This window comes from Ranitomeya variabilis, chromosome 2, assembly GCF_051348905.1.
Source record: "Ranitomeya variabilis isolate aRanVar5 chromosome 2, aRanVar5.hap1, whole genome shotgun sequence".
Taxonomy (NCBI): Eukaryota; Metazoa; Chordata; class Amphibia; order Anura; family Dendrobatidae; genus Ranitomeya; species Ranitomeya variabilis.
In genome coordinates this window covers 249,198,300-249,217,273 of record NC_135233.1, presented here as the reverse complement: position 1 = coordinate 249,217,273, position 18,974 = coordinate 249,198,300, and the positions used below count along the sequence as shown (strand labels likewise).

General features: G+C 50.4%; 1 protein-coding gene across 4 annotated transcripts in view; it reads right to left on the bottom strand.

Moving 5' to 3' along the window:
• NUP188 (nucleoporin 188) overlaps positions 1-18,974 on the bottom strand; it is a 58,114-nt gene continuing 39,140 nt past the window's right edge. For all 4 annotated transcript variants that reach the window (XM_077284513.1, XM_077284514.1, XM_077284515.1 and 1 more), the window contains exons 31-44: positions 15,088-15,165; positions 14,865-14,950; positions 13,600-13,745; positions 12,572-12,753; positions 12,197-12,397; positions 10,841-10,933; positions 10,095-10,259; positions 9,881-10,018; positions 9,719-9,793; positions 9,426-9,629; positions 3,007-3,138; positions 1,402-1,475; positions 634-763; positions 1-520 (exon numbers count right to left, since the gene is read on the bottom strand). In XM_077284513.1, coding sequence (XP_077140628.1) covers positions 344-520; positions 634-763; positions 1,402-1,475; positions 3,007-3,138; positions 9,426-9,629; positions 9,719-9,793; positions 9,881-10,018; positions 10,095-10,259; positions 10,841-10,933; positions 12,197-12,397; positions 12,572-12,753; positions 13,600-13,745; positions 14,865-14,950; positions 15,088-15,165 — 1,881 coding nt within the window. In that variant the 3' untranslated portion in view covers positions 1-343. The remainder of the gene's footprint in view (positions 521-633; positions 764-1,401; positions 1,476-3,006; positions 3,139-9,425; positions 9,630-9,718; positions 9,794-9,880; positions 10,019-10,094; positions 10,260-10,840; positions 10,934-12,196; positions 12,398-12,571; positions 12,754-13,599; positions 13,746-14,864; positions 14,951-15,087; positions 15,166-18,974) is intronic.

Sequence of the window (18,974 nt, the reverse complement as noted above, 5' to 3'; positions counted from 1 at the left end):
GTAAATGTCATCTCTTTTCTTTACTGTCAGTATAAATACAAAATGTCAGAGTACAAGAAAATAAAGGGACAGTACAAAAAAGAAAAAGGTAAGTGGAGTACACAGGCAAATGAGAAATATCACGCACTGCATGCATCAAAAAGGGGGCGAAACTACACGTTACCCCCCCCATGTAGCAGCTCATTCTGACAACCCCCTCCTCCGGCTTTCCTTCTTCAACACTGGCAATGGCTGGAGTTATATAGTTGCTTTATGGACGCCACGTACTTTTAAGAAGGTTTATTATGGTCCATGACGGTGGCTATTGGGAACTGAACTTTCACTACTTGGTAAAAGGTGCGAGTTATCGCTGTACATGCCTTATAAAGGCCTGGACCAGCTGGATAATGGGCTCCTGAGCCTCGGGCACTGCCTTGACAGAAGGTCCAGCTTTGGGTTGTGGCGAGGGCAGCACCCCTGCGGCAGGAGAAGACGGGACCCCTCGCCGAGTGTAGCGATTCAGACTGGAGAGAAGGGTGCTCTGAAGGAAAGGGACACGAGAAGCAGATAATGATCCGGCTGTGTGTATATTATACATATATATATAGGGACATGTTCATCTGATTGGGGGGGGGGGGGGGGGGGGATTCATACCAGTTCGGATCCAAGCTCCTGCTTCATGCGCTGCTTGTCCCGGGGGTGCACTGAGGGGTCCCGCAGATAACGCACCGCTTGCGAGATGGTCAAGTAAAAACAGTTCTCGATGATGAACAGCAGCAGTGGCCTGGTGAGCACAAAACCCGGCGTCACGCACTAAGTCTCAGGTGCTCGACAATGGCGACAGCGGCCACTGATGGATATAAAGTTAGGAAGATCCAACGTGGCACCTGCCACAGGTGCCAAGATAATCACAAAGGTGACATTTGGTCAATACTGGGGGAGATTATTGAAAAGTAACACATGACCGAATAAGAGTACAGACTGTAGTTAAAAAATAAGTTGCAACTTTTCTTGCCTTTTCCCAAATTTGAAGTGACCATGGTCTTCAATGAGATGGTGGTTGCTTAAGAACCTGTTTAGACAGGCTGTTAATAGACCATTCTGTGCACGTAGAATATAATTTTCTCTTTTGTTTAAAAAAAAAAAAACTAAAAAATTTCACCTGAAAACAAATGTTAATAGATTGTTTTGTGCACATAGAGTATCAGTCTCGGCAGCACATGTCCTGTTTACATCAAGCATTCTGCTGCCGAGAATGAGGATTTTTTTTTTTTTTTTAAGCAAGCTTAAAAGTTACACCAAATGAATATTTGGTTTTTTTTTCTCATTTGTCAGATGTTAGCATCCAGTTTACACTGCGCATCAAGTTTAGTTTACCACTAGAGGAAGCACTGGGCACATGTTTCTGTACACGGAACTTACTTGATGGTCTTGCTTTCCTCAGAAAGACTTGCAGGAGCAGCAGATGGAAATGGAGGATCTTTTTTCTTATCCAACTGTTAATACATAGGATTATGGTGATGATGATGATAGAGCCTTGGAAATCAACTGCAAGCTAAACCCTCATTCTCACTGACAATGCAGAACAGCACAAGACGGGACTGCTGCCCTGATAGTAGTAACAGGACTGCAACCATAAAAGTAAGAATAAAGACTTAAGGGGTGGTCCAGTGGGAAACATATCACATAGCCACTGGCTGTGGATCATTCTGGCAATTGCTTGGCATTTTGGTGCTTAACCCCTTCATGACCTTGGGATTTTCCGTTTTTCCGTGTTCGTTTTTCGCTCCCCTCCTTCCCAGAGCCATAACTTTTTTATTTTTCCGTCAATTTGGCCATGTGAGGGCTTATTTTTTGCGGGACGAGTTGTACTTTTGAACAACATCATTGGTTTTACCATATCGTTTACAAGAAAACGGGAAAAAAATTCCAAGTGCGGTGAAATTGCAAAAAAAAAAATGCAATTCCACACTGTTTTTTTGTTTGGCTTTTTTGCTAGGTACACTAAATGCTAAAACTGACCTGCCATTATGTTTCTCCAGGTCACTACGAGTTCATAGACACCTAACATGACTAGGTTATTTTTTTATCTAAGTGGTGAAAAAAAATTCCAAACTTTGCTAAAAAAAATAAAAAAATAAATAATAAAAAAAATAAATAAAATTGCGCCATTTTCAGATACTCGTAGCGTCTCCATTTTCCATGATCTGGGGTCGGTTGAGGGCTTATTTTTTGCGTTCCGAGCTGGCGTTTTTAATGATAGCATTTTGGTGCAGATAAGTTCTTTTGATCGCCCGTTATTGCATTTTAATGCAATGTCGCGGCGACCAAAAAAAAACGTAATTCTGGCGAATTTTTTTCTCGCTACGCCGTTTAGCGATCAGGTTAATGATTCTGAACGCGGCGATACCAAATATGTGTAGATTTGATTTTTTTTTTTTAATTGATTTATTTTGATTGGGGCGAAAGGGGGGTGATTTAAACTTATATTTTTTTCACTTTTGCCATGCTTCTATAGCCTCCATAGGAGGCTAGAAGCTGGCACAACGCGATCTGATGTTCGCTGCTATGTAGCAGAATTGCAGGTGTGCTGCGAGCGCCGACCACAGGGTGGCGCTCACAGCTGCCGGGGATCAGTAACCATAGAGGTCTCAAGGACCTCTATGGTTACTATTCTGAAGCACCGCCGACCTCCGATCATGTGACGGGGGTCGGCGATGCGATCATTTCCGGCCGCCCGCCCGGAAGCGGTAGTTAAATGCCGCTGTCTGCGTTTGACAGCGGCATTTAACTAGTTAATAGGCGCGGGCAGATCGCGATTCTGCCTGCGCCTATTACGGGCATATGTCAGCTGTTCAAAACAGCTGACATGTCCCGGCTTTGATGCGGGCTCACCGCCGAAGCCCGCATCAAAGCGGGGCTTCTGACCTCGGATGTACTATCCCGTCCGAGGTCAGAAAGGGGTTAAACAATGGACATGTCTGATTTTCCTGGTGCAGATCTATAGTAGCCACTATGTTCTCTCACCTCTCCAAGCATGTTGAGCATTACATTTACAGTCGCCAGGAACGTTCCAAATGATGGTGCGACATCTGCATCAAATGCCGGAGTGCTAAAGTTCAAGGCCAAAAGCAGCTGATACTGCGCAAGGTCCAGAGGCTGGAAAGAAAGAGGGAAAAAAAAGGAGATGTGTGTACTCACCGTAAAATCTCTTTATCTTAGCCTCTAATTGGGGGACACAGGACCATGGGTGTTATGCTGCTGTCCACTAGGAGGCGACACTATGCATAATCTGAAAAAGATTAATTGTGGCTCCTCCTGTGCAGTATACACCCCTGGACGGCATCAGCCTTCTCCAGTTTTGTGCAAAAGCAGTAGGAGGAACGTAACATGAATAACATAATTATGCCTGTAAGAAGGCAACTATGTACGAGCTCAAGAAACAATATGAGAACTCAACAGTTACAACAGCCCGGAAAGGGCAACAGGGTGGGAGCTGTGTCCCCCAATTAGAGGCTAAGAGAAAGAGATTTTACGGTGAGTACACAAAAATCTCCTTTACTCTGTCGCCTCATTGGGGGACAAAGGACCATGGGACGTCCTAAAGCAGTCCCTGGGTGGGAAGCAATGGACGAATATTGTGCAGACAGGCCCGCACACTTAGGGCACCGCCGCCTGCAGGACACGTCTACCCAGGCTCGCGGCCGCTGAGGACTGGGTATGAACCCTGTAGTGTTTAGTAAACGTGTGTAAGCTAGTCCAAGTGGCCGCCTTACACACTTGTTGTGCCGAAGCCTGGTGCCGAATGGCCCAGGAGGCCCCTACCGCCCGTGTAGAGTGTGCCGTAATACCGGCTGGAAGAGGAGAATTCTTAAGGCGGTATGCCTCTTGTATGGTGGATTTGATCCACCTGGCAAGAGTAGCTTTGGAAGCTGGCATACCCTTGTGGCAGCCTTCCGGAAGGAGGAAAAAGGGAATCAGACCTCCGGAAGGACGCAGTCCTAGACACGTATATACGCAAAGCCCTGACAAGGTCCAGCGTATGCAGAGCCTTCTCCACTCTATGAACCGGAACCGGACAAAGGGATGGTAGTGAAATTTCCTCATTGAGGTGGAAGTCGGACACAACCTTCGGAAGGAAGGATGGGACCGTACGATGAACTACCTTGTCCTGGTGAAATGCCAGGAAAGGCCGTCTGCAGGAGAGTGCTGTCAGTTCAGACACCCTGCGTAGCGAGGTGATTGCCACCAGGAAGACCACCTTCTGGGAAAGAAGGCGGAGCGGGACCTCCTTAAGGGGTTCGAAGGGTGGTTCCTGCAATGCTGTCAGGACCAGGTTGAGGTCCCACGTTTCTAGTGGTCGTCTGTAGGGGGGAACCAATCGGGAAACCCCCTGAAGAAAAGTCCTTACTTACGGCTTGGTAGCAATGCGCTTTTGGAAAAGCACTGAGAGGGCTGACACCTGGCTCTTAAGCGAGCCCAATGACAGCCTGGCCTCCAGACCCGATTGGAGAAAACCAAGTACTTTGGGTAGGGAATAAGGGAGTGGGATCTGGCCACGAGATTCGCACCAGGTAAAGAAAGCTTTCCAGGTACGGTAATAAATCTTGGCAGAGGCTGGTTTCCGTGCTCTGATCATGGTTCCAATGACATTTGTCGAGAGCCCTGCCTGGGTTAGAACCCAGGTCTCAAGGGCCACGCCGTCAAATTGAGAGCCCCTGAGTTCTGGTGGTAGAACGGCCCCTGTGATAGAAGATCGTGGCGGTCGGGGAGACGCCAGGGGGCGTCTGCTGTGAGTTGTACGATGTCGGCGTACCATGTGCATCTGGGCCAGTCCGGTGCAATGAGGATGGTTGGAACTCCCTCTTGTTTGATCTTCCTCACCACTCTGGATATCAGGGGGAGAGGTGGAAAAATATACAGAAGCTGGAACTGGGTCCAGTCCTGAACCAGAGCGTCTGCTCCGAGCGACCGCGGATCGTGTGTTCTGGCAATGAAGTTGGAGACCTTGGCATTGAAATGGGATGCCATTAGGTCCACATCCGGGGTCCCCCAGCGGAGACAGATCTGTTGAAAAATTTCGGGATGGAGAGACCACTCTCCCGAGTCTATTCCTTGTCGGCTGAGGAAGTCTGCTTCGCAGTTGTCCACACCCGGAATGTGGACCGCCGAAAGAACCGACCCTGTGTCCTCCGCCCAGCGGAGGATATGTGACACTTCCCGCATCGCCTGGGTACTGCGGGTCCCCCCTTGATGATTCACATATGCCACAGCCGTGGCATTGTCCGACTGTATCCTGATGTGAGAGGCTGCCAGTAAGTGATGGAAGGCCCTCAATGCCAGAAGGATGGCACGAATTTCCAGGATGTTGATGGGCATGGTCGCTTCCGCTGGGGACCACTTGCCCTGTGGTGTAGGTGCACCGCACCCCAACCCGTCAGACTCGCGTCGGTGGTCAAAACCTTCCATTGACCTGAGAGAGAGGATTTCCCCTTTGCTAGCGAGGTTGGCTTGAGCCACCAGTGCAGGGACCTCCTGGTTGACGACGTTAGCTGGAACTCCCTGTCGAGAGAGAAGGGATTCCTGTCCCAGGACTTGAGAATGGCTAGTTGGAGAGGTCTGAGGTGAAACTGGGCAAATGGGATGGCTTCTATTGCTGCTGCCATCTTGCCGAGGACTCTCATGGCAAAACGGAGAGATCGAGGGGGTTTGCGGAGGAGGGTGAACTGCTAGTCGGAGGGCCAGTGCCTTGTCCTTGGGAAGGAGCACTAGACCCCTGGAGGTGTTGAATAACATTCCCAGGAAGGTCAGGGACTGACTCGGGGTTGGTGATGACTTTTGTAGGTTGATTAACCAGCCCATGCGACAGAGTATCGGTTGTGATTGAGACGCTGAGCTCGCAGTCCTTGAAGGTGGGAGCCTTGATGAGTAGATCGTCCAGGTATGGAACGACTACTATGCCTCTGGAATGCAGGACGTCCATGGTTGCTGCCATGACCTTGGTGAACACTCTGGGAGCCGTGGCGAGTCCAAAGGGCAGAGCCACGAATTGGTAGTGGTCCTGGCCTATTGCGAACCTGAGAAACCTCTGATGGGCAGGTGCAATGGGTATATGCAGGTATGCGTCTTGTATGTCTATGTCGGCGAGATATTCTCCCTTCTCCATGGACGCAATGATGGACCGAAGGGACTCCATGCGGAAGTGACGGACCCGTACATATTTGTTGAGCTGTTTTAGGTCTAGTATGGGCCGTCCGCTGCCTCCTTTCTTGGGAACTACGAACAGATTGGAGTAGAACCCTCGGAAGCGGTCGGTCGTGGGTACCGGTACTATGACTCCTGATTGATAAAGCGAGGAGACCGCTTGGTGGTAGGCTCGAGCCTTGGCTGGCGGTTTTGGGGGGACAGAGAGGAAGAACCGGTCCGGTGGGTTGGAGGTGAAGTCTATTTTGTATCCGGAAGACACTAGTTCCATGACCCACCTGTCTTCTGTAATAGGCAGCCAGACTTGATGAAAGAGCAAAAGTCAGCCGCCTACTGGTGTGGTGTCTTCCGGAGTCCGTGAGTCATGAGGAAGAGAAAGTCTGAGATTTTCCTCCTCTGGGCTTAGACTGGCCTGCTTTTGACTGCCAGGTCTTGTCCGACCTTTGCGTCGATCGTGAGTTGTCCCTGCGTGGGGAACGGTTACGATTTTGTACTGGACGTGAGACGGACCAGCCGGAGGAATTCCGAAAGGATCGGAATCGAGTTTGGTTACGCTTCTTGTAAGTGCGTTTAGGTTTCAGTTGGGGAAGAGAAGTACTCTTACCCCCTGTGGCGTTGGATATCATAGTATCCAACTGTTCACCGAAAAGTCTCCCACTGAGGTAGGGGAGGTGCGTGAGGGACTTCTTTGAGGCTGCGTCCGCTTTCCATTCCCGCAGCCAGAGGATACGCCGAATCGTGATGGCGTTTGATGCTATCCCCGCGACTCCCTTTGCTGAATCCAGAGCTGCATGGAGCATGTAATCTGCTACAACTGCAATTTGAACCGCTTGGTCCGACAGTTCAGGAGCGGATGCTTGGAAGGCTTGTAAATTCTTTGCCCAGGCCAGGATGGCCTTGGCAGCCCAAACTGAGGCGAACGCGGGAGCCAGGGATGCCCCTGCTGCCTCGAAAATTGAACGAGCCATGCGTTCTACCTGCCGGTCTGCTGCGTCCCTGAGGGTTGAGCTATCTGGCAGTGAAAGGAGGGTCTGTGCTGCTAGCCTGGAGACTGGGGGATCCACTTCAGGTGGATCTGTCCATTCCTTGGTGTCCTTCTGTGGGAAGGGGTACCTCGCCTCCAGATATTTGCGATTAGCAAATTTTTTCTCAGGCTGTGAGAGCTGTTTTTTAAGGATCGCCTTAAACTCTGGGTGGTTAGAGAAAACCTTAGGCGGCTTCAGAGGTCCTTCAAAGGAAATCTTATGTTCTGGGGCCTCTGGTGGCGGATCAGAAATGTCCAGCACCCGATGGATGGACGATATGTCCTCAACTAGCGCTGTATTGCTAGGAGGGATTGGGATCAGGGACCCCTCCGTTTCTCTGTCCGAGTCAGAGTCGCAGATGCCTTCCGAATTCTGTGTATCACTGAGGCGTCCCCTGCTGGGTGGGCTGGGGAGGAGGTCTTCTCTGGTTGGGGATTGCAGAGATCTGCATTGTCTGTCCCTGGAATGGGACGGTCTAGATGACCTGGAGCTACGGTGTCTCTCCCTAGAGGGGGATGACCGTGTGCTATGGGATGACGCAGATGGACTTGATCTATGGATCCGCTTGCGTCCTGACCTAGACGTGGATGTGCCAGGGTCATCTTGTTCCTGAGTCAAGCTCTCCCTTTGCTGGGTAACAGTCATAGCCGGGGCATGACCCTGCAGAGCCTGAAGCAATGTGGAAGTTAGGTTATCTATAGACTGCGTCATAGATTGCGATATCTGAGTGGCCCATTCCGGCGTGGCATTAGACACCGAGGCATTGGCAGGGGCTTCTTGAGGCTGTGACACAGTTTGTATACAGTTCTGACAATGCGGGTACGTGCTACTACTGGGGAGAGCGGTCCTGCAGGCTGTGCAGAATGCATAATAGCAGTTCTGCCTGGTTCTCTTGGACCTTGAGCCCTGCATAGTGCACAAAGTGCAGAGGTGCTGCCAGCAGATGGACCTTACAGGGGTAGAGAACCTACAGGGGAGCCTTATAGGTAATATGGATTCACAGCTGAGTAAAAAGAACCCAGCTGTGATCTTACCCCACCAGTGTGCCCCTAGGTCCAGCGCCGAAGATCCACAGTCCTGTGCCCCCCGGAGACTGGCTGCCTGGTCCTGGTCCTGCAGACCGGGAGATGCAGGGTTAATCTGCAGCCGAAAATGGCTGCAGAGACAGAAGAGAGGAGAAGGGGGCGGAGAGCTGTAAAAAGGCGGCAAGGCTGTGTAAAAACACGCCCTTTCTGTCTCGATCCGCCCCCTGTATGACACGGTAGAGTGTCATATTTGTCATCCGGGGGGTGGGGAGGAGGCTGTGGCTTCAGCTAGGCCGAAGCCGGGGCCTAAAGTAGATGCCTGAGGCCCAGAAGGGCTCCAGGCCGGCGCGAAAGTCCGGGAGGGGGTCGGATCTGAACCAGACCCCTCCGGATTTAAAGGCAGGATAGCGGTGGGGCTGTAAGCGAGAGGGGAGCCCTGTGAGGGGTCCCCCTGAGGCAGTATAGAGCTGGTGCTGCGGCAGAGACAGGGACGCAGGGAGCCCTGTGTCTGTATGTGCCATGCCTGCCTGCACTTCCCCCGGCCCCAACAGGAGCCCGCAGCCGGGCTGGGGTCCCTGGATGCAGGCGCAGTGTGCTGGCCCATTGCTGGGAGCTGTAGGATGCTGCCTGTACAGGCCCTACCTGAGGTGTCTCAACCTAATACCCCCAGAGGGGGATAGGGAGGGTGCTTGTCACCTTCAGGGGCCTTTATCCTCGCCTCGACCTCAACCCAGAAACCAAAAGGAATTGGGGAAGGAGGGGGGGTCTCGACTTCGAACCAGCACCCGAGGGGCTGGGGAAGGAGCAGCATGGGGAATAGCCATCTCAACTTCAACTGGGCACCCCATAATAGGGGGCCGAGGAAGGAGCCATGCCGGGAGTCTCACAGGAGACCCTCTTTTCTTCATCTGTAATCCCGTCGGAAAACGGAGTAAAAATCTTAAGGTGTGCCTCCTTTGCGACACTAAGCAAAAACTGGAGAAGGCTGATGCCGTCCAGGGGTGTATACTGCACAGGAGGAGCCACAGTTAATCTTTTTCAGATTATGCATAGTGTCGCCTCCTAGTGGACAGCAGCATAACACCCATGGTCCTGTGTCCCCCAATGAGGCGACAGAGTAAAAGCCTTAATAGTTTGCTCTTCCCTCCTTTTTGCCAAACCATGGTGCACATTTTAGATTTCGGTTACAAACCTGAAGTATCTGGCAGAGATCTGGTGTGAACGCTCGCAACGCGGCCAGCGTCTTACTGTGGATCTTCAGTAGACTGTGTTGGACGGAGCGCAGCGCTCTCAACTCCAAGGCCTCAGTTTCTGGTTTCGGCTGCTTGGATGGAGTTTGAGGCGTGCGCTGACCACGAGAGGCTGAACCAGATGACACAGCTTCGCCACTTTTTATCTGAGGAGTAAAGCATATGATCGATGGCGGCACGCGTTTCAGAAGCTTTGGCGCCATTGCGCCAGCGTACAAGTCATGCCGCCACTCACCTGGAGGTAATGCCGCAGCATCTTGCGGCTGTACAGCAGAGAGGTGCAGGATTGGCACAAGTAACATAAACTGACCTGTGTGGGCAAGAGGATGAGGAGTTACTCTAGATCCAGCTTCTTGCCATCATGGCCGGCTGGTCACAACCGCGTTCCACTTCTTACCTGAACGTCCTTCATTAACTGCGGCAGGTGGAAATGCCATTCTTTGGTGAAGTTGGAGAGCTGCAGCAAGAAGCCGACAGTGTGGTCAGCCTCCTCCAGACAGGATAAGCTCTGCACGGTGCGGACTGCGCTCAGGCACTGGGGAGGCAAAGACGGCAATGGTCACACTAGGATCTACACACAGCGGGATCTACACAAGCTGGCCCCCGCTTACCTGTAGTATTCTTTCCTGGTGAACACCTAGAAAGTCTAAGGCATCTGTAAGGAAATTATATCTCAGCGTTTTCAGCAGCCGCTCCATAAGAGATACAGTCAGACGGTAGACGCCCGGCCAAGAAGGGGCATCGACAGCTTTACGGAAGGAGAGGGGCGGCTGTGCCTACATTGAAAATAGACTAAATTACCTTTTACATTTAAAAAAACAACTCAAAATACAATGATTTGTTTTAACCCGTTACCGGCATTGGACGTACTGGTATATCCAATACTGCTTTCCAATATATGATGCGGGCTCAGGAGCAGAGCCTGCATCATACTCGACAGATGACAGCGAGCAGTGATTAAACCTCTCAATCTCTGACGGTGGCACGCTTTATACGTGCCCATTGGACCCCTCACTGTAGAGGCTGCCTACAGGAGGCTACTCCAGTCATTCTTTAATAATCAGCTGCTGGAAAAAGGTGAATGCAGCGCTCAGCAGCCCAATAGAGAATGAATTAGGCGACAGTCAAGCATGATCACTGCAATCCATTCTAAGGGGAATAAAAGTGCCCTGTTCTGCCAACTGGTGCGAATCACAGAGGTCAGACCCCCACTGATTAGTAAGATATCACCAATCCTGTGGATAGGCAATATCTTATCTTCACTGGACAATTAATTTAATATAAAAATGAGATTATATGTAAGTGCAATGGAAAGCCACATGTAATGACATCTGTGATATAAACGCACGTCTCTTACCGTACTCGCACCGTTTGTACTCAGCTGGTAGACACTCAGCAGAGGCAGGCACATACTCTGGGTGATGCCAGCACCCGCTATGGCCGCTGCACCCTGGAGATGAAAAAACACAAAACAATGGAGACACATCAACCACTACCTCTTGGTATGAAGAATTTCTCTGCTTAACAGTAAGGACAGTCATATGGGCATCACTGAGGTGTATACAGTATATGAAGAAAAGTATGTGCCCCCACATCCCATCTACAGGAGCTTTTCTCACCTCCCCTCCTATATCCATAGACATAATATGGAGACACCCCTCTGCAGATATAACTGCTCCTGCTCTTCTGGGAAGGATTTCTACAAGATTTTGGAGGAGTCTGTGGGAATTTTTGCCCCTTCATCCAGAAGAGCATTTGTGGGGTCAGACCCTGATGTTGGGGGAGGCCGGGGTCACAATCTCTGCTCTTGGATGGGGCTGAGGTCCGGGCTCTGTGCGGTCGCTCATCTTCTTCCACCCAACTCCCCCTCCATGTCTGTATGGAGCTTGTGCGCTGGGCACAGCCATGGGGGACAGAAAAGTGTCTTCACCAAACTGTTCCCACAAAGCTGGAAGCTACAATGGTCCACAATGTATTGTGCTGAAAAATTAAGATTTCCCTTCACTGGGACTAAGGGGCCAAGGCCGACCCCTGATAACAATCCCATAGCGTTATCCTCCTCTGCCATCTGTACAGCGGGCACAATGCAGTCAGGGGGTAACGTTCTCCTGGAATCACCAAACCCAGACTCCTCCATCAGACACCGAATAGAGAAGTGTGATCCATCACTGCACAGAACACGTCTCCTCCAGAGTCCAGTGGTGGCGGCTTTACACCACTCCATCCACCACTCAGCATTGTGCTTGGTGATGTAAGGCAGCATGCAGGTGCTCCGCCATGAACCTCCCGACTGGGGCACTGTGTTTTTGCTGATGTTAATACCGGAGGAGCTCGGGACTCTGCAGTCATGGGGTCAACAGTGCGATGGTGACTTTTCTGCCCTGTGTTCTTCAGCACTAGACCCACCAGTCTATTGTTATGTGGCTGAGTTGCTGCGGTTCCTTACACTTCTCACTAATATCACCCCACAGGTGACGGGGGAAGGTTTAGGAGGAGGAAATGGCATGAATGGACTTGTTACAGGACTGCGCTGGTATCAGTGAGCTCTGCACCACCGGCCGTTCTGTCACATATTGGTAAAGGCAGACGACATGGCGGGGGGCCGGAGGTTATACACCGGTGCGTGTGGGCGGATGTGATATCCTGGTTGGGGAATGGAACTATATGAAAAACCGGAAGGTACTCAGGGAACACTAGTTGATGGGCCACTTACCTGGTGCGTTTTGGCCAATGTAAACAATAGGTGGAAAGAAGCCTCACAAAAATGCAGGTTCTGTTTACCCCGGAGGCTGATCTCTAGGGCGCTAAACAGCATGGGCAACACGGGCAGCTGCCTGATGACCTGTAGCCACTGGTCTCCATCTTCATCGGCATGGCACAGCTCTTTTGCCAAATGTAATGCCAGCACACAAACCTGTACAAAGAAAAAAAGCAGCTGTCAATCAGGATAAGGCAATCCTGTGCACAACCCACAGGAGACACAACCCACAGGCGGCACACACAATGCCGATCCATACACCTGGCAGAGGGATCCTATGGGAGACGCCTCTGATTCCTGTCATACTTGGGGGGGGGGCTCGCCTCTCACCGTATCACGTTGGTCCTTGTGCCTCGTTCTGGGCAGATCATCTGTCTCCATGCTGTCCCTGTCCTCTGCTGCATCTCCAGTCTCCAGTCCATGGCGCGTCTCATCTATAAGCGACATCACCTCGCCCTGTAGGTTCTCACATACGCTGAGGACGAGGTGCTGGTACTGAGGAATACTGCTGGCTGCACACAGACAAAAAATACAAATAAAACAAAAAACCGTCTGCTGTGTCCACCAATGAAGGGACTGAGAAAAGAAACAAGGTGCCACCCCTGTCTGTGGGCGACATTGGGCACTGCAGATAAGCCCCATCACCTGATGTAACGTGCCGATCATCTGTCTCCTGACAAGCGGACGTTTACTTTTATATTCTTTTTTTATAACCCAATCTGGCTTAAAGGGGTCTTCTTATCTTGTTAAAGGGGTTTAATTGCAAAGTGTGTAATAAAAACAAGCAGCTTTGCAATAAGAATGGAGTTTTTTTTTTTTAATTGTGTAGTTTACTGCGCATTGCTTAGGCTACCGGCCACCTCTGCAGTCCATCAGCGGTGTCCAGTCTCCTAGGCAAGGATTTTGCTGGCTGTATGGTTAGATCCCACTGCGATCTTCCAATGCTGCCTATTCTTGCAGCACGGCAAAGTGCTCAGGTCAGATCAGAGGCACAACCAGGACTCTGGTCCAAACAGTCAATATTCAGGAGCGCACCGCCCCCTTGCAAGCAGGAGGTCGAGAGAAAGGGGAGCAATGAGCTCCTGATGATAAACGATAAGGAGGAGATCTGATGCTCACAGCCATCCTTGCAACATGCCAAAGTTCCTAAAGGGATAGTCCCCCTTTAATCATGGCATATCCCTTTATAGTCTTTCCATAATTACCATAGATGTCAACAGAGACCATTGACTTCTATAAGGAATCAGAGCCCAATTACCCCAATAGGTGACAATCCGAGAGGTGGAACCAGCACCTATCAGGCATACCCAGACACTAAGGACGGACCCCCCACCGGTCTGTGGCAGACCTTTTCTTACCTTTCATCTGCTTCATTTCTAATACGCAGATCAGCGCTGTGAAGATTCGTGCTTTTGCCTTCTCCATTATCTGTTTATCCGCCTGCATGATGCCATCCAGGATTCTCGCCAGAGATTTGAGAATGTCCTCCGGGGAGTTCAGTTCGCTGCCAGCAACATAAAAGAACATCAAATCTCCCCAAAGGAAAAAAAAAAAAAAAATCGGCAGCTAAAAGGATCCCCGCTACTCAGGTGCCAGAAGAGCCCAGGAGACGTGGAAAGTTCTGCATTTTTCAAAGTTTAGACAAAAGAAATATTTTTGACTAGATCGGCCTTTCCCGGAGGTCTACGGCAGAGGGTTAAACTTCCAAGCAAGGAGTGCTAGAGGAGAGATTAAAGGGAACCTGTCACCCCCAACATCGAAGATGAGCTAAGCCCACCGGCATCAGGGGCTTATCTACAGCATTCTGGAATGCTGTAGATAAGCCCCCCGCTGTATCCTCAAAGATGAGAAAAAGAGGTTATATTATACTCACCCAGGGGCGGTCCCGCTGCGGTCTGGTCCGATGGGTGTCGCGGTCCGGGGCCTCCCATCTTCATAAAATGAGGTCCTCTTCTTGTCTTCACGCTGCGGCTCTGTTGAGGGCAGAGCAAAGTACTGCAGTGCGCAGGCGCCGGGAAAGGTCAGAGAGGCCCAGCACCTGCGCATTGCAGGACTTTGCTCTGCCCTCAACAGGGTAGACAAAGTACACCTGCGCCGGAGCCGCAGGGTGAAGACAAGAAGAGGACATCATCCTATGAAGATGGGAGGCCCCGGACCTGACCACGACGCCCATCAGATCGGACCGCACCCCCAGGTAAGTAGAATCTAACCTCTCTTTCTCATCTTTCAGGTTACATCGGGGGCTTATTTACAGCATTACAGAATGCTGTAGATAAGCCCCTGATGCCGGTGGGCTTAGCTCATCTTCGATTTTGGGGGTGACAGGTTCCCTTTAATATTTTCCCTAGTGGTCTAGAGTATTACTCCCTCTTTTCCCAGAGCTCTAATGGGTTCATTTTACCAGATCCAGGATCCTGGAGCAGTACATTAATAATTACCTGATGGTGCTCCTTACTTTTTTGGTTGGTGAAACCGTAAGAGTTTGGGTCCGTGGTGGTCTAAAGTAATGATGTGAAGGATACCCTTGTTTTGCTGATTTAATGCATCCTCTGCCTTTCGCAGCCCTTGGCAATAGATCATATAGGGCAGAAATAAATGTGGAAACCGTCCCGAACTGACTTACTTCTTCCAGCGTCGGAGTAAAATCATCATTAAAGTGCAAAGCATGAAGCCGAGATGCAAACAAGGAGCCGAGTTGGAGATCTGAAACTGTAGAGATTTGGGTTATTTCCAGCCAGGTCAGTGCCGTATATTGACCACAGTGACGCTACACGGCCTAAATGTAAAAATCTCGAGCCAATAGATAGGTGTCGGGCAGGGTTCACACCCGCCACCAAGATACTTACTAAGATTTCTGTTCCGGATAAGATGTCCTGGAATAGCTCCTGCTTTACAACCTTGTCCGTTAGGTGCATCACATCCGCCTGTCGTGAGAAGCGAAAAAGTAAGAAGTTACGAGGCAAGCAACGCATGAGGCAAGCAAGGCACGCGGTAAGGAACGTGCGAGGCAAGGAACGCACTAGGCAAAGAACACACAAGGCAAGGAACGTATGTGCGCTTCGGATCATCGCAAAATCTGAAACGCACGCGGCAAGGAACGTGCGAGGGAAGGAACGCACAAGGCAAGGAACGCATGTGCGCTTCGGATCATCGCAAAATTTAATCCGCCTCAGATATTGTAGCGTGGCTTCTGGTTCGGCACCGATGATTTAAGTAGATTGCGGTCGTATTATCTGTCTGGACCTTGACTCGGTGACCAGATAAGAGCTATGTCCAGTGTCCATTGTCCAGGGAAAGAAAAATGGAACAGATGATCTGTAGTCCCGACTCCTGAGAGGACAAGTTCCTAGGACTGATCAATCTTGAATTCCTTCTCAGCGGTGGAGGTTAGCGTCTATCATGATGACTTGCCACTGAAATGGGAGGAAGGACTGTGCCCGAAAGACAAGAGCCACCACTGAAAAGACTGACGGCCCAATAACAGAAGAATCTTCTGATCCAGAGATTCCTTTGACTTGTTCCATTTCGTCAGGATGGCTCACTGGAGAGAGCAAGTGTGAAATAGTGCATATGGATTGATATCTGATTTTGGATAGTGGATTATCGAACCGAATTGGCTGAAGGTGTCCAATGCAATGTGAAGGCTCGCCTAATTGTCAGCTCTGGATTGTGCCTTCATAATGATGGCGTCCAGATAAATGGCTGCAGCACTCCTGGTGTGGAGGATGCCTGTTACAGCAGCTAAAACCTAACTGAACATTTGAGAGGATGTCCCAACTTGAAGAATATCTTCTTCTGGCCCCGAGCTTCCAGTTTCTTGTGACAAAACAATCTGGAGAAGAACCAAAAGGAGGAGAAACATATTCTAGATTTCCTCTGCAGGCCAGAAAGGACGTGCTTGTTCATAGACCAGTAGGTATTCTTGCCGCCTGCTGCTTATGAGGGGATTTCATCCAAACATTTGCCGAATTCCCAAGAGCCTGTGAAGGGGAGAACTACAAGAGCTTTCCTACAGGTTACGTCTGTGGACCAGGGTTTCAGCCTTAATGTGCGGTGGATGCCTAGAGACAGAAGAGGAGCAGGCGAGAAGCCTAAATGCGACAAAGGTGGATTCGCAGATTTGCATGCTGGCTTTAGAGATTTTCTGAGCGATGTATGATAACTCTTTAGGAGGAACACCAGATAGAACACCATCGCAAGTTATTTAGCCCAACTGTTGTGGTCTTATCAGCCTGGTAAGAGGCGAACATTGGTTTCAGTCCAAACCAGTAGCTTCAGTAGGTGACTTAGCAAGACTTAATCTTCCAAGCCCAACATCTCCTGGAAAGACACAATCTGCCATGGATAAAGTTGTCTGTAAGTTGGGGGGTACAGTGAAAGAAAATGGACTCCTAGGAAGAAGAGGTGTCAGTGACTGTCAGTGTCAGTGACGTTTAAGGTGTCTTTTATAGCCGTTAGAAGGCTGGTGAGCATCGAGGACAGCAGCATGGAAGACTGTTCCACATCCAAGTCTGACTGGAGAATCTCTCCTTAAAGGTCCTCAACTCTGCACAAAGTATCCAAGCGTAGTGCTACTGGTGGAGAGTAGGGCCTGGAGTCAAGGGATGGCAATGGTTTGCTGGGGTGTTTAGACCTCAGCCATTTATAGACTGCCAAAAGATCCTCCTGTAGCAGATGCCTCATCATTTGTGGGATCCAAGTCTGAGGCTAAGCGATTAAGCCTGTCCCCACAATTGATCTAGGTGCCTTAGGCAGGTAAAGTACTGCAAATGCTAAAGAGCATACACACCAAGTTTCAGGACCCAGTAAGGGCTGAGTGGTGGGAACAGCATGCCGGGGGGGGTGTTTCACATATAGTCCGCCTCCAATAGTTTGTGAAGAGGGGTTCTGACTGACCACACTGACAATCGGAACACAAAATAGCGTACACGACTCTCCTTGGGATCCTGGACATGGTGATGCCACAAGGAGTGAACATACGTGACTCGCGGAGACAGATAGAAAAAAAAAACGCCCAAGGCAGAGCCCACCAGGTCAGCCGAAACGGCAATGACTAGGAGAGAAACAGGCGTGAGGAGAGAGACTCGCCTGCAGACGAGGTGCAAGAAGAGCCGTTCCCCTACAGCAAGAGGCTGTGTGACCGCCAGACCCAGGAAAGCACAGGTATAAGGAGCAGGACCTCACCATAGGTTTCACACCGCAGATGGGCGCGACATGGCAGAAGACTGCCAAAAATGAAATACATGTAGTACATGTTTAAAACTTGTTGGTCGAAGCACCTGAGCCCAAAAAGTAGGAGCTGCCCGAATCCTACATAAGGCCAAGTTCACACACTGCATTTTTTAATGCAAATTTTCAGCTGCGTTTCACAATACCAGCTAAGTCTATGAGATTTCCGAAATGTCATGCTCACAGATTGACAAAACAGTCAGGGGGAAAAAAAAAACAGGATTTTTGGTTGCTTACCGTAAAATCTGTTTCTCGGAGCCTCCATTGGGGGACACAGGAACCATGGGGTGTATGCTGCTGCCACTAGGAGGCTGACACTATGCACAAAAAAAAGTTAGCTGCTCCTCTGCAGTGTACACCCCACCAACTGGCATTATACTCTTCAGTTAGTGAGAAAGCAGTAGGAGAAAAACAGTAAGGTTGAAACATAACCACAAACATGAGAACTGTAAACATGAGAACTGTTAACATGAGAACAGTCATAGAAAACAGAACAGCGAAAACTAACATGGGAGGGAGCGGTGTCCCCCAATGGAGGCTCCGAGAAACAGATTTTACGGTAAGCAACCAAAAATCCTGTTTTCTCTATCGCCTCTCATTGGGGGACACAGGAACCATGGGACGTCCCAAAGCAGTCCCTGGGGTGGGAAAAACCGACTTCCATCAGGTCAGAGGACTCACCACTGCCGCCTGCAGGATCCTTCTGCCTAGGCTGGCGTCCGCCGAAGCGTAGGTATGGACCTTGTAAAATTTGGTGAACCTGTGGATGGAAGACCAGGTTGCCGCCTTGCAAAGCTGTAGGGCGGAAGCCCTGTGGTGCACCGCCCAGGAGGCGCCAACTGCCTGGGTAGAGTGAGCCTTTATCCCAGAAGGGGGCACTCTGTTCTTGACCCGGTAAGCCTCCAGAATAGCCGTTCTGATCCAGCGAGCAATAGTCGCTTTGGAAGCCGGCAGCCCTCTACACGTGCCATCAGGAACGACGAAAAGAAAATCCGTCTTCCGGAAGGCGGCCGTTCTAGTCAGGTAGATCTTCACTGCCCTGACTAGGTCCAGCTTGTTCAACGATCGCTCCAGAGGATGAGTCGGAGCTGGACAAAAGGAAGGTAGTACGATGTCCTCGTTGAGGTGGAAGGTGGAAACCACCTTAGGCAGGAAGGAAGGCGGAGGCCTGAGGACCACCTTGTCCTGGTGGATGACCAAGAAAGGAGGTCGGCAAGAAAGGACCGCCAACTCAGAGACACGGCGGATAGAAGTGATGGCCACAAGAAAGGCCACCTTCCAAGATAGAAGTGACAGGGAAACCTCCCAGAGAGGCTCAAAGGGGGCACCCCTCAGAACATCCAGCACAAGATTTAAGTCCCATGAATCCACCGGGGCCCTGTACGGAGGAACAGCGGGGGCTACTCCTTGAAGAAAGGTCTTAACCTGTGGCCGAGAAGATAACATCTTCTGAAAAAGGATGGAGAGCGCAGAAACCTGGCCCTTTAGGGAAGGAAGAGCAAGG